This window comes from Asparagus officinalis, chromosome 7 (assembly GCF_001876935.1).
Source record: "Asparagus officinalis chromosome 7, Aspof.V1, whole genome shotgun sequence".
NCBI classification, from domain to species: domain Eukaryota; kingdom Viridiplantae; phylum Streptophyta; class Magnoliopsida; order Asparagales; family Asparagaceae; genus Asparagus; species Asparagus officinalis.
The window spans coordinates 72,153,937-72,175,071 of NC_033800.1; the positions used below are offsets into that span (position 1 = coordinate 72,153,937).

The following is a 21,135-nucleotide window of genomic DNA, read 5'->3' on the forward strand; positions in this document are numbered from 1 at the left end:
GCCGCTAAGCACCCCTTTGAAAAGCTAATATTAACTCCTATTCTATATGTATTCAATTATCTTGTTAATGAAATTGTGGGACCACAAGATCATAAAAATCTCAACATCTGATACTTTATCCATCTTTCTTTAAAGAATGCAATATTCAACTTTATTCATCTTTCTTTAAATAATGCAATATTCAACCTAAACATCTAGTGATGAGAATTAAGAATTATTTTATCTACGAAATAAAATATTAATTTGGATGATTTTGACTTAGCCAACACAAGTTTCATTCTCATTCAGCCAAACAAAATCTTGCCGTTTCTAATATGACTCCGCTTTCATGTGTTGACGCGGACTTTCTCAACTCTTTCTATCGGCCTCCGTCCTCCACAATTTTAGTTTGCGACATTGTAATTAGGAAAAAGGAATGCAAGTCACAAAAAATCCTTTCCGATGCCAGATAGAAAAATAACTATATTTGTTTCCTTGTATGATAAAACCTATTAGCTTCTACACTATTATTTAACAACTAAATATTGTATTTGCAGTGATATATATATATGAGATTAATGAGTATCCTTGTCATATGAGGGGATTTCCTCCTATGACGTCTCTAAAATCACATGATTGAGCGGCATTGTGGATGATCCGCTCCGTTGAACTTGATCTACATATTCTAAAACTCCAACACACCAAGTTTGGGGTGAACCCGTCGTCGTTTCACCCTTCATCCACTCGTATCAATTTTAACGGTTTTGAATGAATAGAACTTTTCACATGGCTCGATGGAGGGTCAAACGACGACGGATTCACCCCAAACTTGGTGTGTTGGGGTTTTAGAATATGTAGATCAAGTTCAACGGAGCGGATCATCCACAATATCGCTCAATCATGTAATTTTAGAGGCGTCAAGGAGGAAATCCCCTCCTATGACAAGGATACCCATTAATCTCTATATGAGATTAATGGGTATCCTTGTCATAGGAGGGGATTTCCTCCTTGACGCCTCTAAAATCACATGATTGAGCGACATTATGGATGATCCGCTCCGTTGAACTTGATCTACATATTCTAAAACCCCAACACACCAAGTTTGGGGTGAACCCGTCGTCGTTTGACCCTCCATCGAGCCATGTGAAAAGTTCTATTCATTCAAAACCGTTAAAATTGATACGAGTGGATCATCCACAATACGACGACGGGTTCACCCCAAACTTGGTGTGTTGGGGTTTTAGAATATGTAGATCAAGTTCAACGGAGCGGATCATCCACAATGTCGCTCAATCATGTGATTTTAGAGGCGTCATAGGAGGAAATCCCCTCCTATGACAAGGATACCCATTAATCTCTATATATATATATATATATATAATATATATATATATATATATATAGTAATTAATGAGAGAGAGAGCAAGAGAGAGAGATTAATGAGTCCTTGTCATAGGGAGGAGATTCCCTCCTTGTCGCTTATGTGGCACAATCTGCACCATCCTCATAAAGTAGGCGCAAATCCCAGCAACTGACACTCTCTCTCCTACTTTAAAGAGGAATGATGGGGATTATGCCACATAGTGCGTCAATGAGGAAATACTCATATATATATATATATTATATATAATATATATATATATATATATATAATTATATATATATATATATATATATATTATTATATATATATATTATGGGAAAAGTGTTCCTAAGATGACGCCTTAGATAATATCTAAGGACGCAGCCTAAAATCACATGATTGAGCTACATTGTGGATGATCTGCTCCGTTGAACTGATCTATATTCTAAAAGCCCAAACATACCAAGTTTTAGGGTGAACCCATTATCGTTTGACCCTCCGTCGAGCTATGTGAAAAGTTCTATTCATTCGAAACCGTTAAAATTGATTACGAGTGGATGAATGGTCAAACAGCGACGCGGTTCACTCCAAACCTTAGTGTGTTAGGGTTTTAGAATATGTAGATAAGTTTAACGGAGTGGATCATCCACAATGTAGCTCACATCATATATTTAGGCCGCGCTACTTAGATGATTATCTAAAGGCGTCACTTTTAGGAACACTTCCTCCTAAGAAGGGAGGAAGGAATTTCCTCCTTGGACGCCTTAGTGCCGCACAATCCTCACCATCCTCCGTAAAGTAGAGAGAGTGTGTAGTTGGTAGGGATTTGTGCCTACTTTATGCAGGATGGTGAGGATTGTGCCACATAGGCGACAAAGAGGGAAATCTCCTCCTATGACAAGGATACACACTACACACACCACACACACACACACACACACACACACACACACACACACACAACACACAAAAATATATATTATATATATATATATATATATATATATATATATATATATATATATATATATATATATATATATATATCACACACATACACACAGTACTTATAAAATAGAATACTCATGTCAAAACTTTTTTTGATTTCCTTTTTCCCTCTCAAATTTTTTATAACTCATAATTATACCATTATTTATAAGGCTAATGATCCACAACCTCCCATTAACTATGCACCTGTTCAATTTCTTAAATTATTATGTCATGCAGTAGAATATATTAATAATTTATAATGATAACAAAATTCATAATATATCAGAACTTATTATAAATAATTATTAATTATATAAAATAGTGAAAATTATTTATTTAATATATTATTCATAAATATATAATAATTCATTATGAAGATTTATTAATTTTAATAAAATACTAAAAATTATTTATTTAATATATTATTGTGCATAATTATAATTATCAATAATAGTATAAATAGGGTTATTTCTTTATGTTGTAAAGAATACTACCTTGTTCGATAATTAATATCATCTTAGTAATAAAAATTTTGACTTTATAGATCTTTGAAATTTTAATTTATATAAAAATGTTTGGATCCTTGAAATTTATAAGTAATATACTTTTCTCTTATTTTTCCCAAAATATTTAGTCATTCACTAGTATATATTAATAATTTATAACGATAATAAAATTAATAAATATATTATAATTCATTATAAAGAATTATTAAATGTAATGAAATAGTAAAATTATTTATTTAATAAATTATTGTACATAATTATAATTATTAATAATAGTATAAATATGGATTGATTCTTTACGTTGTAAGAAATATTATCTTTTTCGACATTAAAATATCATTTTAGTGATTAAAATTGGATGTTATGAAACTAAAATACTTTTATTTAGGAAAATTACTTTATATAAAAAAAAAATTGGATCCTTAAAATTAATAAGACATGCACTTTTTGTTGGAAAGTAAATGTCTCATAAATTTCAAAGTTCCAATATGTTTATATAAAATATTATTCCTAAATAATATATTTTTAATTTGTATCATCTAATTTTTATTACTAAGATGATATTAATTATCAAACAAAGGAATAGTCTTTTCAATATAAAGTCATATAATATTAAAAATAATTACCATTATTAATAGATATTATAATAAAATATGTACATAACATAAATATTTAATAATATAAATAATATAATTATTTCATTGGTGTTACTTAAACTAATTATTACATTATTATTTAATAATTATACTCTTAAATAAATTGTTTAATAACATAATAATAAGCAAATTTAAATAACTATTAAATGTATGTTAATAATAATCTAAGTACTAATAATAGTATAACTTCAAATTTTTAATCTTAGTGTATAAAATAACTTTGTAAAATGTTTATATATAATTTATTAAATAATATAATATTAAATCCAAATAATGTCCATGTGCACAGCACGTGCATTATACTAGTATATATACATACTAGTTTTTTTGTGCACATGCAATTCAAGTGGTTAAAATACCATGATTAAGTATTTTTGACTTATTTCCTAACTAAAATTTGTTCCTTGATTCCACTTTAATATTTTTTGCTCACTTTTGTCTCTAAACTTTAACACTATGATTTGTTTGGGAACCACATTGAGGAACCAAACCAAACGCCGTTCGAGAAGGCAAAACCAACCAATCAATGCACAAACACAAAACACCAATGAGGAACCAAACCAAACGCCGTTCGAGAAGGCAAAACCAACCAATCAATGCACAAACACAAAACACCAATTTTAACGTGGTTCGGCAATGCACAAACACAAAACACCAATTTTAACGTGGTTCGGCAATTGCCTACGTCCACGGGGCAAGAAGGGGATGAGGTTGTTCACTAGTAGAGAATAAGAGTACAAATTAAGATTACAAATCACTCGAAGCAACAAACTAATCTCACCATAAAGCTCTTAATCTCTCCAAATAAAACCTAAACAATTAGCTCAGAAAATACCTCTTTTCTGTGCTCCAAATATCCCAAAATCAAGCCTTAAGAAACCCTAGAACGTGTATCGGTATTTATACCAAACACCAAAACCCAATAAGAACAAGAAACTCAAACTGGGCCTGACCCGTTACGCGGTCGACCGCCACAGTCGACCGTGACCAAAGTAATTCGATTACAGGGTCTGGCGGGTCGACCGTGACAAACGATAGAGTCCAAAAATCGACTACAGGGTCTCGCGGTCGACCGCGGCGGTCGATCGCGCCAAATCCAGACACAATCCATGAGCCTGTGCACGTTCGCGGTTGACCAGCCTTGCACCGCGGTCGACCGCGTAGCTCCCAAACTGACTCATGCGTCCCAAAACCTGTTCTTCACCAAATTTCTTCGTGGTTTCTTCAATTCTCCACCTCGGTAAAGTTTTTCTAAAATTGAGCCGACACCAACCAAATCAAATGCTCCACTTGTTGCGTCTAGTACGAAGTGAAACGATTCATGACAACAGACTCAATCCACAACAAGTCGAGACCCAAACTGGAGTGCGAACACTCTCCCAAACGTCGGTATCTACTCACCAAATCGGCTGCATCGAAACTGACTGCCTACATATCCTCTTGTCCAAGGAATCAAGCCTTCACGTAGTTCACCCATACGGCCTCCAAAGGCCCTCAAACAAATAGAAAAGTTTGCAACTCTTCCCCAATATCACCAACTGATCTGCAACTGATAGTGCTCCCAATGGCCCCAAACTGAAACGTATCAAACACCTCCATCTGAGGTGAACCAATGGCCGTATCCAAATCAAGTCCATCAGCTGCAATCAAATCCGACACATCATCTGCATCCAAAACCAAATGATCCCCAATCTGTGTCACCTCAGCTGGAATCCCAAACAATACAGTATGATCTGGAGTATGTGGAGTAATCTCTACCCAATGTGAAATAGCATCACCTTCCACCTGCTGTGATATCCAAACGACCTGATCAACACTCTCTACCCGCCGAGAGTCAAAAGTGACATACCTACTCAGAACAAAATCAAAAGCACCCAAACGATAATCAACCGAGCCTTTGAATCTCAAACATGCAATCGGATTAAATCTCACATCCTAGATGTGACCAAATGTTAGGTAACCAAATATCCGATGCCAACCAAAATCTGAAGCAGCTCCACCAATTCTAATAACTCCTAATGCAGTAGTCGGCAACTTATGACTAAGATGATCCAAATATGTCGAAGTTTCAAAACCTAAACTAATGCTCGACAACCAATACCGATCATCCTCTAGAAAGAAATGACTCATCTGAAATGTCATCTCATCTCATCGCCCCAATGTCTCCATATCAATGAAGTGTCTCAAACTACCATGAACTCAGCACAAATGCAAGAAAGGACCCCTACCAAAGCTAGAGCGACGGATTACCTTTCTGCCAATACACTTCTTCCAATTGTTGTTGACTTCTAGGACTTTACACTAACGAGAAGTGATCATAACCCAATAATACCTAAAACAATCACCAACTACGGAAACAAAATATCGATTACCTCCCAATGATGCCTCCTTGGAAGGCCCCGAAATGCCTGGCTGAACACCTCCTAAAAGACCCCTCAATCGATGGATTGAAATGCCAAACTCCATCTCGGTCTTCTCTCTCATCCCAATGTGCTCAAAGGACTTTCATCTGTAGGTCAACGCACTCCTCAACAAACTATGCACGGCATCACCAATCAAGTACCCCAGCATCAAACAACGCCAAGGTCAACGCACTCCTCAACAAACTATGCACGGCATCACCAATCAAGTACCCCAGCATCAAACAACGCCACAGTCTAACCAAATCCAATGAAGTCGTCCACGGCATCACCAATCAAGTACCCCAGCATCAAACAACGCCACAGTCTAACCAAATCCAATGAAGTCGTTAGCGCTCTATCAATCACCATGCTCCCAAGCAAATAATATAAATTACTCATTCTGACGCCTTTCATCACAATCATGGATCCAAATGTGACCTTCAAACGTGCATCCGCCAAGGCCACCCTATAGCCTGCTGCCTCCAAAACTCCAAGTAAAATAATGTTCTTCTTCAATTGAGGAATGAACCTTACTTCAACCAACTCCCGAATCACTCCGTCACTCATCCGAATAAGAACGGAACCGATACCACCAATAGGGCATTTGTGATCATTACCCATGAGCACAACATCCCCTCTTTCTAACTCCTGAAAGCTGGAGAACCAATCCCTCCTAGGGAAAATATGATATGAGGCACCCGAATCCAACATCCACTCAGTGGAATCGACAACACAAACTGACTGAAGTACTGGGCACGAATAGCCCGAAGAATCTGAATATGAGATATCACTACTAGCCTTGGCAACATTCACCTCTGAAGCTTCAATAGCTTTTCCCTTATTCTTCCTGGCTTGTTCATTCAATTTTGGGTATTCAGCTTTCTAATGTCCATCTTTTCTATAAAAAGCATACTGATTCCTACGAACTCCAAGATGTGCCCTCTAGACTACGACCTTCTACCTCGGTTTGGACTCTTAGCTCTTGCAACCAATGCCCCTGCTACCGGCTCAATAGAAGTCTCGTTGTCCTTCTTTCTAAGTTGATAGTTCACAAGTACAGCGGTAACCTCACTATATGAAAGAGATGTCTTCCCATTAATAAGAGTAAGAATAAATGTCTCATATTCCTCATCGGGCAAGGAACTCAACAACAACAACGCCTTATCCTCATCTTCAACCATAACATCTATATTCGCCAAATCTGCAAGAAGCTTCGTGTAGTGGTTCATGTGATCACCAATGGATGTCCCCTTCTTCAATTAGAAGCGATAAAGCCTCCTCTTCAACTGCAAGCTCTTCGTCAAATACTTTCTCTCTAGGACCTCCCAAATCTTCTTCGCTGAAGTTTCATTCATCACATCATATTTTAGATATTGAGTGAGACAAGACCTAATCACACCACACGTTGTACGATTCATCTTTTTCCAAACATTCTCATCAATGTCGTCCGGTTTCCCATCCAACTCCAACGTATCTTCTAAATTCTGCGCATTGAGCGCATCCAAAACTTCGCAACGCCAAAGTCCAAAATTGTTTGTGTCATTGAACTTCTCCACGTCAATTTTTATCGAGTGGATATTAAAACTTTGACAGTCTTCACACCTAAAGAACCACCCTCAACACCTTCTTTCCCGGCCATAATCCTCAACACACCAACAAACAATTGCGGAAACGAATAAGAAATAGATCCAAACTTAAAAAAGATAGAGTCTTTACCAAAAAGATCCCACATTTATTACCAACTAAAACCCTAGATGAGCTTCCAAATCGATCTACTCCTCCAAATAGCCCAAGCGTAGCCCGAGCTCTGATACTAATTGTTGGGAACCGCGTCGAGGAACCAAACCAAACGTCGTTCGAGAAGGCAAAACCAACCAATCAATGCACAAACACAAAACACCAATTTTAACGTGGTTCGGCAATTGCCTACGTCCACGGGGCAAGAAGGGGATAAGGTTTTTCACTAGTAGAGAATAAGAGTACAAATTGAGATTACAAATCACTCGAATGAACAAACTAATCTCACCATAAAGCTCTTAATCTCTCTAAATAAACCCTAAACAATTAGCTCAGAAAATACCTCTTTTCTGTGTTCCAAATATCCCAAACTCAAGCCTTAAGAAATCCTAGAACGTGTATTGTACCAAACACCAAATGTAAGGACCGTAATTTTTCAATTCTGATTTAAATATTTTTTTATATTATTAAATATTAAATTTTATTTTCAAAAAGAGTATTTGTATTTCCTTAATTTTCTAGAATTTTTTATAATTTAAAAATCTATTTTTATAATTATTGTAATAATTTTGCTAATTATAAATTAAATCGTTGCATTAGAAACTTTTAATTAATTATGCAATATTATAATTATTATTATTAATGATCTTGTTGTTAATTTTAGCCCGCACCCTTTATCTCCCTACCTCTATATATATAGCTGTTAGCAGTCAATCTACACACGCATTACACAGCTAACTTCAACCTTCTGAAAATAAATATATCCTTGTAGCTCATAACACCCCAGCACAACGTGTACAACATTTCCTGTATTCCACGTCAAAATTCATTAGCACTCACCTTTTCCTATTTAACTTCCTTAACTATGCAATAGCGTCGCTCCATGCCGAATCCGCCAAACCCATTAGTTTCTGTCCCTCTCCATTTCCTTAGAATAATTCATCATTCTTTCTCTCTCTCTCTCTCTCAACACGTTCGCACACCCATTTCTTCCTGCTTATTTTGACGAAACACTCCGCCAAAGAGCTGCCCACGAGCTCCACCAACCCCTTTTCTCTCTCTCTCTCTCTCTCTCTCTCTCTCTCTCTCTCTCTCCTGTCTTCCTCACTCTCTCCAATTATCTCTCTTTATCTCTCATGCTCTCTTTTTCTCTATCTATATCTCTCTCCCTCCCCCATGAAGATCACACACCAGAACTCCACTCTCCCTCACCTTCACTCTCTCTCTCAAGCAACCCATCCCCAGCTCCTCATCACCATCACCAACTCCTTCAATGCCTCACAGACCACCACAACCAGCCTCCACCCCTCCTCAACAGCCACCACCTCAGCCCTCCAACACCACCATCCTCCCTCGCTCGAAGACGTCGCTACCCAAGCCTCCTCCGACCAACAACCCCTTCAGCAGCCCAACACCTCCCGTCCTCTCCACCTTCACATCTCCGACGAGCTCCGCTTACGAGCTCCTGCCCTCAGACCCGAACAACGTCCAACCACGCCCCCGTCGACGCCGCCAGCCCTTACAACCGCTGTCCCCACCTTTTAGCCACCGACGAACCCTATCGGAGCCCACCGAGACACCCTGGCAACCTCCTCCCACCTCCGGCAAGCCCGAACAGCAAGGAGAAGCTCCAAGTAGCGAGAAACGAGCCTGAACAGCGACTGAATGGTGAAAAACCGCACTGCAAAAAACTGCAGGTTTGTGCCAACTTCGTGTGCACTTTCCGATCGCCTCTGACCTCCGTTTTCATTGATTTTTTTCTCTGGTGAGTAGACCTACATGTTGCCTATCACCTCCAATTTATATCATGCTCTAACTCACTCTCTATCTCTCTTTGTAATGTCCGAAACATTGCTCGACGGCAGCAGTTCGGAGATTCCGACAGTTTCGTGCCGACTTTGCACGTGCTTTCCGGCCATCTTCGGTCTCTGTTTCCGCCACCGTCTTCACCGGTACGTATCCCTTCATGTTCTCTATCACACGATATATTCCTTTCACTTGGGCTCCTTATCTATACCTATTTATTTTCACTTGAATATCACACGTCTCAATAACACTCTAAGTTGTAATTTTAGCCGTTGATTCTGCGAAACCGTCGTAACGTCGTGCAACCACCCCGGCAACTCCCGCTGCAGTTGACGATATATCCGAGGCAATATTTCTCTTGCTCAGATCTGAATTTTATACATGTTATAAATTATATGTATGTTTTAGTCTGTGATATAATTATCTATATGAGATTGTTTGATGAATGACATTAAATAAATCATAGTAATATGATAATAGCATTTTTAGAATAATTATAATACCTTAAAAGAATTATTTTGGCAACAGAATTATTTTAGAAAAATTAAATCATTTTAGAATAATTATGAATAAATTAAAGGAATTTATTTTAAAAAAGGAATTATTTTAGAATAATTATAATTAGAAAAGAAATTATTTTGTAAGAGGGAATATTAAAAGAATATTTAAAGAATGTTTTTAGAATTATTTAAAAGGAATTATTTTTAGAAAATGGAATTATTTTGAATAATTATAACAATAAATAAAGAATTTATTTTGGAAAAAGGAATTATTTTGAAGTAAATAAATTTATTATTTCATAAGATTATTTTAGAATAATTTTATGATTTCTGATTCTTAATTATGTGATATGCCCTGATATTATCGTACATGATCAGTTGTAATTGTTATTCCTAGTTGTGATTGAGAACTGCTAGTGGTCATGATTGTAGTAGCATTGCGTGACCTAGAAACATGTGTTGTGTTGACTTAGAAAACAATGAGAGTTGGGATGAGGAAGTTATTATTCATGTGATCGGATATGGTTGTTGATATATCTTCCAGGCTCGCGCCAGTGGGTTTGTGTATCCATTGGGGTTGGTTTGTAGGGCCAAAGTGGATTTGTATATTCATTTTGGTCAGTGGGAAATTTATTTCGTCACCCGGGTCCTGCTTGAAGTTCGGACCAGGCAAGAATTGGTTTACGTGCAGTCCTCTGACTTATTTGTGTATTTGTATTGGATGCACGTAGGAGAATTATGAACAGTCGGTTATCCGATGATAGGAGCGTTGACTTTATGTGAGATGTGGACCAGTGACCTGTTGTAGATTGACTAGTTACATGACTTGTTACTTGGATGATTGTTCTGATCGCTAGTCGTATGACCTTATTACCCGATTGATTTTATTTGGATTATTCTGATTATTATATTTTAGTAGTGAATTACATTTAGATTATTAGTATTTTTGTTGCATGTTTCTATTGTTATTACTATTATTGTATTGGTCGTTCGACCGTTTCTATTCTTCCTTTTGGGATCTTGCTGTGTGCCATGCACGCTGACGTACTCCTGTTCTCTCGGGTTGTACGTCAGATTTCGGGGACGGACATGTCTAGTATGATGATGCATTAGAGTCGGAGTGTCTTCCAGATGGGACAAAAAAACAAATTGAAGCTTAGTCATTTCTTCTCTGTAGTTGTTGATAGACACTAGATTACTTATGTAGTACCTTCTTCTTTAGTCTTTCGAGAAACTTAGTTATTTGCAGTACTTCCTTTTTATTTTTGTTGGACTATATATTTTTATATTTTAGTTGGACTATTTTGTAATAAGGGCACATTTGACCCAAACTCTGTGTCTCGAGTGATATTCTATTTGTGATATGTCTCTTTTTCATTCTGAGTTGTTCATTATATTCTCGCTATTGTGATCGGGGACATGTGCCTTCGCTTTATATTTCTTGACGCTTAGCGTATTAGATTGAGAAGACGGGGTCTAGCACTTATCTCTCCTCAGTCTAATACATCGCGGGCTTATTCACATTTCGATTCCCTAGTATTTTGGAAAGCGGGGCGTGACACCAAAACCCAATAAGAACAGGAAACTCAAACTAGGCCTGACCCGTTACGCGATCGACCGTCACGGTCGATCGCGCCAAACGACAGAACCTGAAAAATACTTACAGGGTCTGGCTGTCGACCGCGACAAACGACAGAGTCCAAAAATCGACTACAGGATCTCGCGGTCGACCGTGACCGTCGACCGCGCCAAATACAGACACAATCCATGAGCCTGTGCACGTTCGCGGTCGACCGGCCATGCACCAAGGTCGACTACGCAGCTCCCAAACTGACTCCTGCGTTCCAAAACCTGTTCTTCGCCAAATTTCTTCACGGTTTCTTCATGATTATTATTTTCTTTGATGTTTGTTTAAATTTACTACACCAAATTTAAATTTTCATGGTGAAAAATACATGAAAATAGCATTATAAAAGGAAGACGAATAATCAAAGCTAATAAGATAAGATGATTGGTTAAAAATTGGCTAAAACAACACAAAAGAGAGTATGATGTTTGTTCCTAATCATTGATAGACTTTTTTTAAAAAAATTATACATTAAAGATTTACGCTAACTCTGGCACACTTTTATATGATGAAAGCATCCACGTAAGCATATAAAAGTACTAAAAAAGTACATGAAATTCACTTTCAAATATTCCTAATTTACTTTTAAAAGTATATTCTATAAAATATTAAAAAAAATAGTGTCTTTCATTCCTTTTATTTTATTTCGCATTGAGTTGACATCAATTATTCTCCATCTTTATCTTTTTTGATAAAATTACACTATATTTAGATGCTAAAAGGTGATAGCAAACCTTAAATTGGAAGTTAAATTTATGTATTTTAATAAAAGAATACCACATAGCCAATCTTCTTTTTGACTAAGTTTTGAAAGTTAAGTCTTTTTTGTGATTTTGAATTTTTGGCGGTGTATGTTGCAAAATTTGAAACTTTGAGTGTTTTCTAAAAATTTTAAATTTTAAGTTGGATACTTGTAATTTCCATGTTTTATGTATTGGTGATAAGTTTTTAAATGTGAGGATATTTCTTGCAACTCTAAAATTTTAAGGATATTTTTTAATAATTATTAAAACATTAGATTGTTTTTGTAAAATTTAAAATTTTAGCAATTTGCCGATAAATTTTAGATTTGATATTTATCAGTTATAGGTTTTGAAAATTCAAGGTTTTTTTTGTCATTTTTAAGTTTAAACGAGTTTTTTTATAAGTTTTATAACTTTAAGGTTATTTTCTATAAATTTTAATTTTTCAAATGTGTGATGGTAATCCCTTGCATTCATATTTGTTGTTTGCAAGCTTTGAAATTTTAGAATTTCAGTGTGTTTCCTTATTATTTAAACTTTTGATGGTGTTTCTACAATTTTTAAAATATTGACAGTGTTATTTATAGATTTTAAATTCTTCAGAGGCTGCTGTTAATTTTTAGATTTCATGTTCGTTACTTTTAAGTCTTGAAACGTTAGGATGTTCTATGTAATTTTAAAATTTTAAGGATATTTTGTGTAATTTTTAAAACTTTTTAGGTTGTTTTATAATAGTTCATATGCTACACCCGTTAATTCTTTACTGACAAATTAATAGCATGGAGCTTTTCATGTATTTTATTAATCTTATTTTTTATAAAGTATTGAGCTATAAGTAGTTCAAATAGGATTCAGATAGGATATAATTATGATTAAGATAGATAATATTTAAATAAAATATCTAAAATAATGAAGGGTAATATTGACAATAAAAAGTTTTTTCTCGAACTCGTACTTTTAAAGGGCGTATGAAATATAACCAAACATTGAGATTGAATCTGGGTTGTCGCAACAAATGCTCATGCCGCAACATTTTGATATTATTTTCACAACCCCCCCTCCCCCCTCCCGTGCTCCCCCACCCTCAAGCCAAAAAAAGCAAGAAAGAAGAAGAAAAACCATCTAAAAAGTTTACTAATAAAAATATTATTTTTAAAATCCAAATTCTATAAATTGAATTCATAGTATATAACATTTGATGATTTGTGAGCTGAATTGATTTGATGTTAATGATTCTTATTAATAAAAATTAAATAAAAGATTTTTATTGAAAGTCGAATAATTTTTTGGATTGCAAATAGTTGAAAATGATATTTGGATCCTTTTCAGTTATGTAAAAACTCATTTCTTTCCTTTCTTCCTTATAAAAAATTAACAGAAAACCCCTTCAACTTTCAACATTACCTGTGCGAAGCATAATTTTATAGTGGCAAAAATACCTCCCTACGTAATTTGACCAACCCCCATAAAAATTGCACTTAACGCCATTTGCAGGTTTTATGATAAAGTCTTAAAATTTAAGGGTTTTTTATAATGACAAAAGTTAAGGGACTTTTCTGATATTCAGAAAGTTGTGGGGTGTTATCTGGTTACCGTCCGAAGTCAAGTGGTTTTTCCCGTAAACGTTAACCTAAAATAAACATTGATGGGGATTTAAATGCAAAAAACTCCTTTCTCTCCTTTCTTCCTCTATAAATGGAAGGCAGGCGGGAGGCTCAGAGACCTAGCTGCACCCCGTCGCCTATCGTCTACTTCATTTCTTGCTAGTCTCACCCCTCTTTATTCTCAGAATCCACGCCCCCCTGTTCTCCAAAGAAAATAAAAATTACGGAGAGAAGGAAAAATTAAACAAGCGGAGTCTCTCTAATCAGTAAGTTCTGCTCAAGCTCTGAACTTTTGATTTGGGTTTTGCTTAATTTGATGTTTGACGAATTTGATGGTTTTTCTTTGGTTTTTTTTTAGATTCGTAAGTTTCTTTAGCTGTTTAGTCCTCTGGGTTCTATCTAATTGGGATTTTGATGATTAACACCAACAAAAGTTTCAGTTTTTGCTTTTTTTGGGGGGCTGAAAATAGCCCTTATAAATGACCCACTGAAGTTTTTTTTAAAAAAAGCTATATTTATTTATTTTCGTTTTTTTAAAGCAACTTTTGTTTTGATGACTTTGAGTCCACTAGAAGTAAGATTCCAAACACAAATCAGCATGGAAATGTAAATCCTGTTGAGTTCATAAAAACCCAAAATTAAAAGTGAATGAAATTATGAAAAGAGGTACCCTTTATTTACTTTATGTTATCTTCTCTTTAATTTAATAGAAAACGAAAAATTTATGGAACGGTGAATTCAGAAGGAGGGGATGTTTGTGGGGTTGGGGGTTTTTTGTTTTGTTTTCTTTTTTTTTTTTTTTTTTTGGGGGGGGGGGGGGTGGGGGGNTAATTTTAGCTTTTATATTTTTTGATGAAAGTTATTTTAAAATCTAGGAAATTGTCAACACTTCCACATGTAATTGAGAATTGAAGGAAGAAAAGAGCATCTCAACTACACCAACCTAACGTAAACTTACCAGAGATTTCTCATTTTCATTAATTCACATAGCTGACCACCTACTCAATCATTCTATTTGATGATTTCTAATTTATCTTATATTAATGCATTCATTACTTGCCAATGTGTTAATTTGAACCATGAAAAGGAAGAAAATTGAGAAAAAGAAGAACAAATAAAAATGTCTTATGTGGTCCATAGAAAAGAAAGTCAATTTCTCAGTCGTAATTGTTTATCATTTCATAGGGTAGTGGATACGAGTCATTTGTCCACCAACTTTTTTATCCATTGATTTTGTACCGGTATATGTGCTAGTGTGTGATACAAATCAAGGCACAAATCTCAAAGCAAAGATAAAAAAGTGGGTGGACAATTGCTCATATCCACTTAAATTTATAGGAGCTTTACTCTCTCTCTCTCTCTATATATATATATATATATATATATATATATATATATATAAAGAGAGAGAGAGAGAGAAATAGGTATGCTTGGTACCAAGCACAAACTTTTGTGCTTGATAGTGAGATATCATATTCCCCTCCACTCATTAAAATCGGGGTCCACATTCACATGTGTTGGAGAGTGGTTGAGAATTGGAATGAGGGAATGGTATTGAGATCATATAATAGCAGTTGGTGATATTGACATCATATAATGGAATTACTTTTGAAATAAATTATTCTCTCTTTAGTATTTGAATTTAGATTGACCTGGCCTTCAAAGTTTTCCTAGGCTACAAAGGATTCTAGAAGAAAGGGCTAGGAAAGAAGGTGCATTGATGTAAGAAACTGCATTTTGAGGAAAGGTTCCTTGAGTGTTTTGGGTCGGCTATCCTTATCTCTTTATTTAGGGCTGCTTTTTTTGGCTGCAAGCTAAGTGACATGGAATATGGTTCTTATTTGGACCTCATTCTTATTTGGCTTTGCATCAACTTCTCTTGTCCTGTACTAACACCTCTCTCTCTCTCTCTCTCTCTCTCTCTCTCTCTCTCTCTCTCTCTCTAATTGCTCTCGTCTCCTTTCTTGTTTACAGGGACACCCTCTCTCTAATTAATTGCTCTCGTCTCCTTTCCTGTTTACAGGGACACTAAAGCCTACTTTTGGTTTGGATTTGTGTTAGTTAGTGGTTTAGAGAAAGGTTACTTCTTCTGTTGTTTCAGATATTTGGATGTTTTAGGCATCTTTGATTGAATTACTACCTTACTGTGTGTGAGTCTGATGTTCGTTTGCTTGGCAAGTAGATAGGTTAATCTACACGGATAGTTATGTAACCTTGCTTGAATATTGTTTCTGTCCAAAATGTTTCAGTTTACTAACTATGGTTGTAGACATGCAAATCTTATCATCAACACCTCTCATACAGAGCAAGTATTCAACACATGGTATGCTAGAGGACGGGAGCCCTTCGGTCAATGTAAAACATGAGGGTTTTGGAGATGGATGTATTGATCTGAAGTGTTCTCTTTTTGGTCCACGATTTATCAATAGACCCTTTGGAAGTTCTTTCCCATATGCAACTAGGTGTTCTGAGCTGTACATAGGGCAGTGTTGTGCGCGGCGGAAGCCAAACAACCGATGTGCTTCGAGAAACCAAGCCTATTTTGAATTGTTTGTGGCCTTCTCTCTCGGCGATTGGCTTGGTTTCTCGAAGCACATCGGTTGTTTGGCTTCCGTCGCGCAGAACAGGCAGTTGGTAATCCCAACGTATATCCGACCAACCTTGCCCCTGGGATGTAGTTACAACAAAATAAATTGTCGAAATTATCCTTTTCAAATTACAATTGTAGTTACAATTGCTAATGTCTTGCATACTAAACAATCTTGTGACCAGGCGCTACAAAGTTTGTCAGGAAACAAAATTTAGATATGTGCTAAGTTTATCTCCTGTCTGTAAGAAAAAGAAAAAAAAAACATGCTTGAGTAGTGTGAGTATCAAAATTAAGAAGTAGATTTGAGTTTTTGGCTCTTAGACAACTTAAGTGGTTTTCACAAATTTCCCTTGGCAGTAATCCTGATCTTCATGTTGCCTTTCTGATTGACAGGTTTCATATCAGATACAGCAACTGAAGTAGCGTAATGGAATCAGAAGCAGCCACTATGAACTACTTAAATGCCCATCAACACCCACCAAAATCCCTCCACATCTCCGATGATCCACCGACATCCGATGCACGTCCACTAGGTTTCGACTGCAGCATCTGCCTTGATTCTGCATCCGACCCTGTTGTCACCCTCTGCGGCCACCTCTACTGCTGGCCATGCATCTACAAATGGCTTCAGGTCGACGCCTCAGCCCCTCACGACTGCCCGGTTTGCAAATCTCCGCTCTCTCAGAATTCCCTTGTCCCTCTCTACGGTCGTGGCTCCACCAAACGTCTCGACATCCCCAAAAGGCCCACGATCCAAAGAAACATTAACGGTCAGCATTATCATCCCCGCCATCATAACCATGATTACTTTCCGTCCCCCTGGGGAACGACGGGCGTGTTCAGCTCGACAGCGGGGGGAGTCCTGGGCGGCCTGGCCATCGCGATACTCCCCCTGATGTCGAGGAACATTCGGACGAATAACTTAATGGCTAATGGAAATAGCGCGAGTCAGAGGATACGGGAGATGAGGGTGGAGAACTCACTTCAGCAGATTTGGGCATTTATGTTTTGTTGTGCTATTTTGTGTTTGCTCTTCTTCTGAGTTTGGTGATGGTGTTTGTCGTGCTTAGGTTTTATAGACTTGGATGTTGGATACGTGTTTTTTTTTTTTTAAGAATGAGGAGTTTTTGTATATAGGGGTGCTGCTGTGAGGTACAGATGGATAAGATGAAGGTGTTTTGAGTGCGACTGAGGGAAGGCCTCATGTGAAGATGTCTAGTAATTTATGGACATTCTTGTAATATGTGATCTAGTAATAGGGGTTTACTTTTATTCCCTATATTGCGATGCGTCCTAGGCTCAGAACAATTAAAAACATGTCTTTTGGAACAATTTGGCGATTTCAACAGTGTCCTACGTTGTTCCGGATGCTCCGCATCGATGCCCCCATCGATGCAGGCATCGATGCCTGCCTCTTCTCCATTGCTGTCCGCAGATCCTCTTTGTTGTTGGGCTCTTGGCATCTTTGGGCTTTTTGGGCTTCTTAATTTCTTGAGCTTTAATCCTTCATCATAGCTTGGGCTTTTGGATAATTTGGAAATTGATTTTCCAATGGCTTCATTTCTTCATTTAAACAATGAGTTTTTGTTGAGAGATAGGCGTTCGAGATTTATTCTTCATTAACCTGCAATTCAAATATAAAAACAATTATTAGTGGTATATTTATTCATATAAAATAGATAATGAGGGTATAAAATTGCAATAAAATGTGAGATTTGTATTCTGGTGGTTTTGATGGTTGAAATGCAAAATCTCAATTTACAAGGTTGAGATCCTAAATACCACGATATAATGTAGTTGGGCGGTTGGTATTTAACCATCGAACTAATGATTGTTTCGAAGGAATATTACGAAGGGGAGTGATCATTCGTGATCTTTGTTTTTTATGACATATATACAGGATACACGGTTCCCTTGTCTCGAAAAAGATTGATGTTCCGATAACTACTATGATAATTGGACCCCTCCTATTGTTTCCAGGGGGGCCAGCCCACTTACGTCCGATGCCTATCCTCCCCCATCACTAGGTTTTTGGATGTTTCCCTTGATGTGCCAAGTGCAGTGAGGGGGCAAAAATAAAGTAATAAAAATAAAAATCTATATTTTTCTGTTCTCCAGCAGGAAGTAAAACTATAAACCTCCCTCGCGGCCGAAGGGGTAGATTTGTAGGGCACGTAGAGAGGGTTGAAAGACCATGGGCCGTATGAATGGGCCCACTTATGGCTAAAGGTTCCTCTTATGTTTATATTCTTACCAGCACTCCAACGTGTACCGATGCCTGCACGACCCGAAGTTGTAGGACGAGTTTCATACTCGAATTGTGAAGAAAACCGATGAATATGAATTTGAGTATACTTTCGTCTTTTTTCCCCCCAAGTTTAAAGGCGTTGCTGTGTTTTTTTTCCTCCAAGCGTTAGAACATTTCTTTTTATTTTGTCAAGTATGAGAATAATGTTATTGATTTTTTAAGGGGTTTTTGTCTTTAGGCCCATTTGTGGACCTACATTTATCTTTAAACCCAAGTATTTCAAACTGTATCTTTAACCCCAGTTCACTTTTAGTTTTTGTCTTTAAACCCAATTCTAAAATACAGTATTTTTGACTACTTGTATTTATACAAAATGAATGTAAAAACCCAAAATACCCCTTTGATTGGCCCCATAAAACCTAGTATCTCTCTCTCTCATCTTCCCCATTTGAGATCAGCCCCAACTTGAAAAACGAGATCCCATTTCGTCGTCGCCCGTCTCCAGCCGTCGATGCCCTGCTCCAGCCGTCGCACGCTCGTCTCCAGCCCGTCTCCAGCCCGTCTCCAGCGTCGACGCGTCGACTTCCCCGTTTGAGGTACTGATTAGTCGAAGCTTTTATATTGTTTTGAATTCAAGGCTATTATAATTGAGGAATGGTATTGGTTTTAAAACGTTTTTTAGAAATTTTAATTTTGTAGATTGAGGAATGGAAATTGACTGCATGGAAATAAAAATGAAGAAATTATTGCTGTAGATTAATTTGAAATTGACTGCATGGAAATTGACTGCCTGGAAATTGACTGCATGAAAATATTGCTGTAGAGTTATTGAAGGCTATTATAAATTTTCAAACGTTTCTTGACTTTATGATGTCGAAAGGAAATAAAATGAAGAAATTGTTGTTGTAGATTAATTTGAAATTGACTGCATGGAAATTGACTGCATGAAAATTTTACTGTAGATTTATTTCATGACCTTATGTTTTATGGTTGCAGAAAATTATATATCATGGCTTTAGTGAGAATTCCATCAAATATTGGGTACTTCCGGGACCTTCTAAAAGAAATTTCTGTTTATTTATCGGAAGATCAAAGAACTGCCCTCCGTGGTACTCCTTTTTATGGGTATTTAGATATTCCAGATTTGCCAATGCAACCAGTTATTGTTGATTGTTTGTTGGGAGTATTCAATGATGAAAAAAAAGGTTTCAAAATTGGAGGAAAATGGACCTCCTTCGGTGTTGAAGAAGTGGGGAGAATAACGGGGCTCCCGATGGGAGGATCAATAGTAGACACGCGGTTTCATAGAAGTGACCGCGATACAATCTACAAGCTTGTGCTTTCATATAGTACTACTACTGAAATTGAAGAAGATATGAAGCATATGACTAGAAGTGGAAAGAAGAAAAATGACGAAGGTAAGAAGAAGATTGTTTGTGCTAGAAGAGATAGGATGGGTAAACTTATCAAGCATATGGCCGAGCGTAGAGATCCTCTTTTCCCACAGATGCTTGTTTCTTTCATTATTGGATTTATATTATGCCCTCAAGCTAGTATGAGTTGTCCATTGTTTGCATTTAGATATGCTGAAAAATTGGACACTCTTAAGGAGTATAATTGAGCTGAATTAGTATACAATGTGCTGCGTACTGAGATGAATAAGGCCAGGAAAACCATCACTAAGAGGGCTGAGGGAAATCGATCTAGAGGCGGTTATATGGGGGGTTTTGCCTCGGTTCTAGTGGTAAGTTAACCTTTACTATATTTTTATGTCATTCTCCATTGTATATATTTATTTCATTTAGTCATGTTTATTGTTGAGCTAAAATTTTCATTTTCTCGCAGATTTGGTTTTATGAGCTTGTGGGAAAATTACGCGTTCGCGTAGGAGTAGAATCCCTACCACCTATCCTAAGCTTCTACAAGGGTCCAAGATCTCTACGGAGGAGTGCTGTGCAAGAGTTGATTAGAGACCCAAATAATTTTAGGAAGCATGTGATTGACTCGAGGGCTTCCGAATTTGAAATGAGAAAAGCTGCCCCTACAAGATTGAAGAGAGAGAGAGGTATACATATTTTCATTTTTATTCCATGTTAGTTAATTGCTCCCTATCCTTTTACAGAATGATTTTTATTTGATGTTCATCCCTAAATTGGAGTTACTTGGGCTATTTATGTGTAGGTAATCACCAAAGCTGAGTTGGATCAGCTCATACATGGAAAAAAAGGTGGAATTAGACCTTCTCTTGAAGATAAGGAGGGAAAAAATTGGTGAGAAAGAAGAGGATGTTGATAGTGATGGAGGAGATGAGGATGATGAGGATGATGGCGATGATAGTGATGACAGGGGGGATGAGGAGGAGGGGGATGATAGGGGGAATGAGG

The 21,135-nt window shown here is 36.7% G+C and overlaps 1 protein-coding gene across 1 annotated transcript; it reads left to right on the forward strand.

Annotated features, from left to right (window-relative positions):
- Positions 14,046-17,782, forward strand: LOC109850643 (E3 ubiquitin-protein ligase RMA3-like). Its single transcript, XM_020420696.1, has 2 exons — positions 14,046-14,179; positions 16,897-17,782. The coding sequence occupies exon 2, from the start codon at positions 16,931-16,933 to the stop codon at positions 17,543-17,545; it is 615 nt and encodes a 204-aa protein (XP_020276285.1). The 5' UTR covers positions 14,046-14,179; positions 16,897-16,930; the 3' UTR covers positions 17,546-17,782.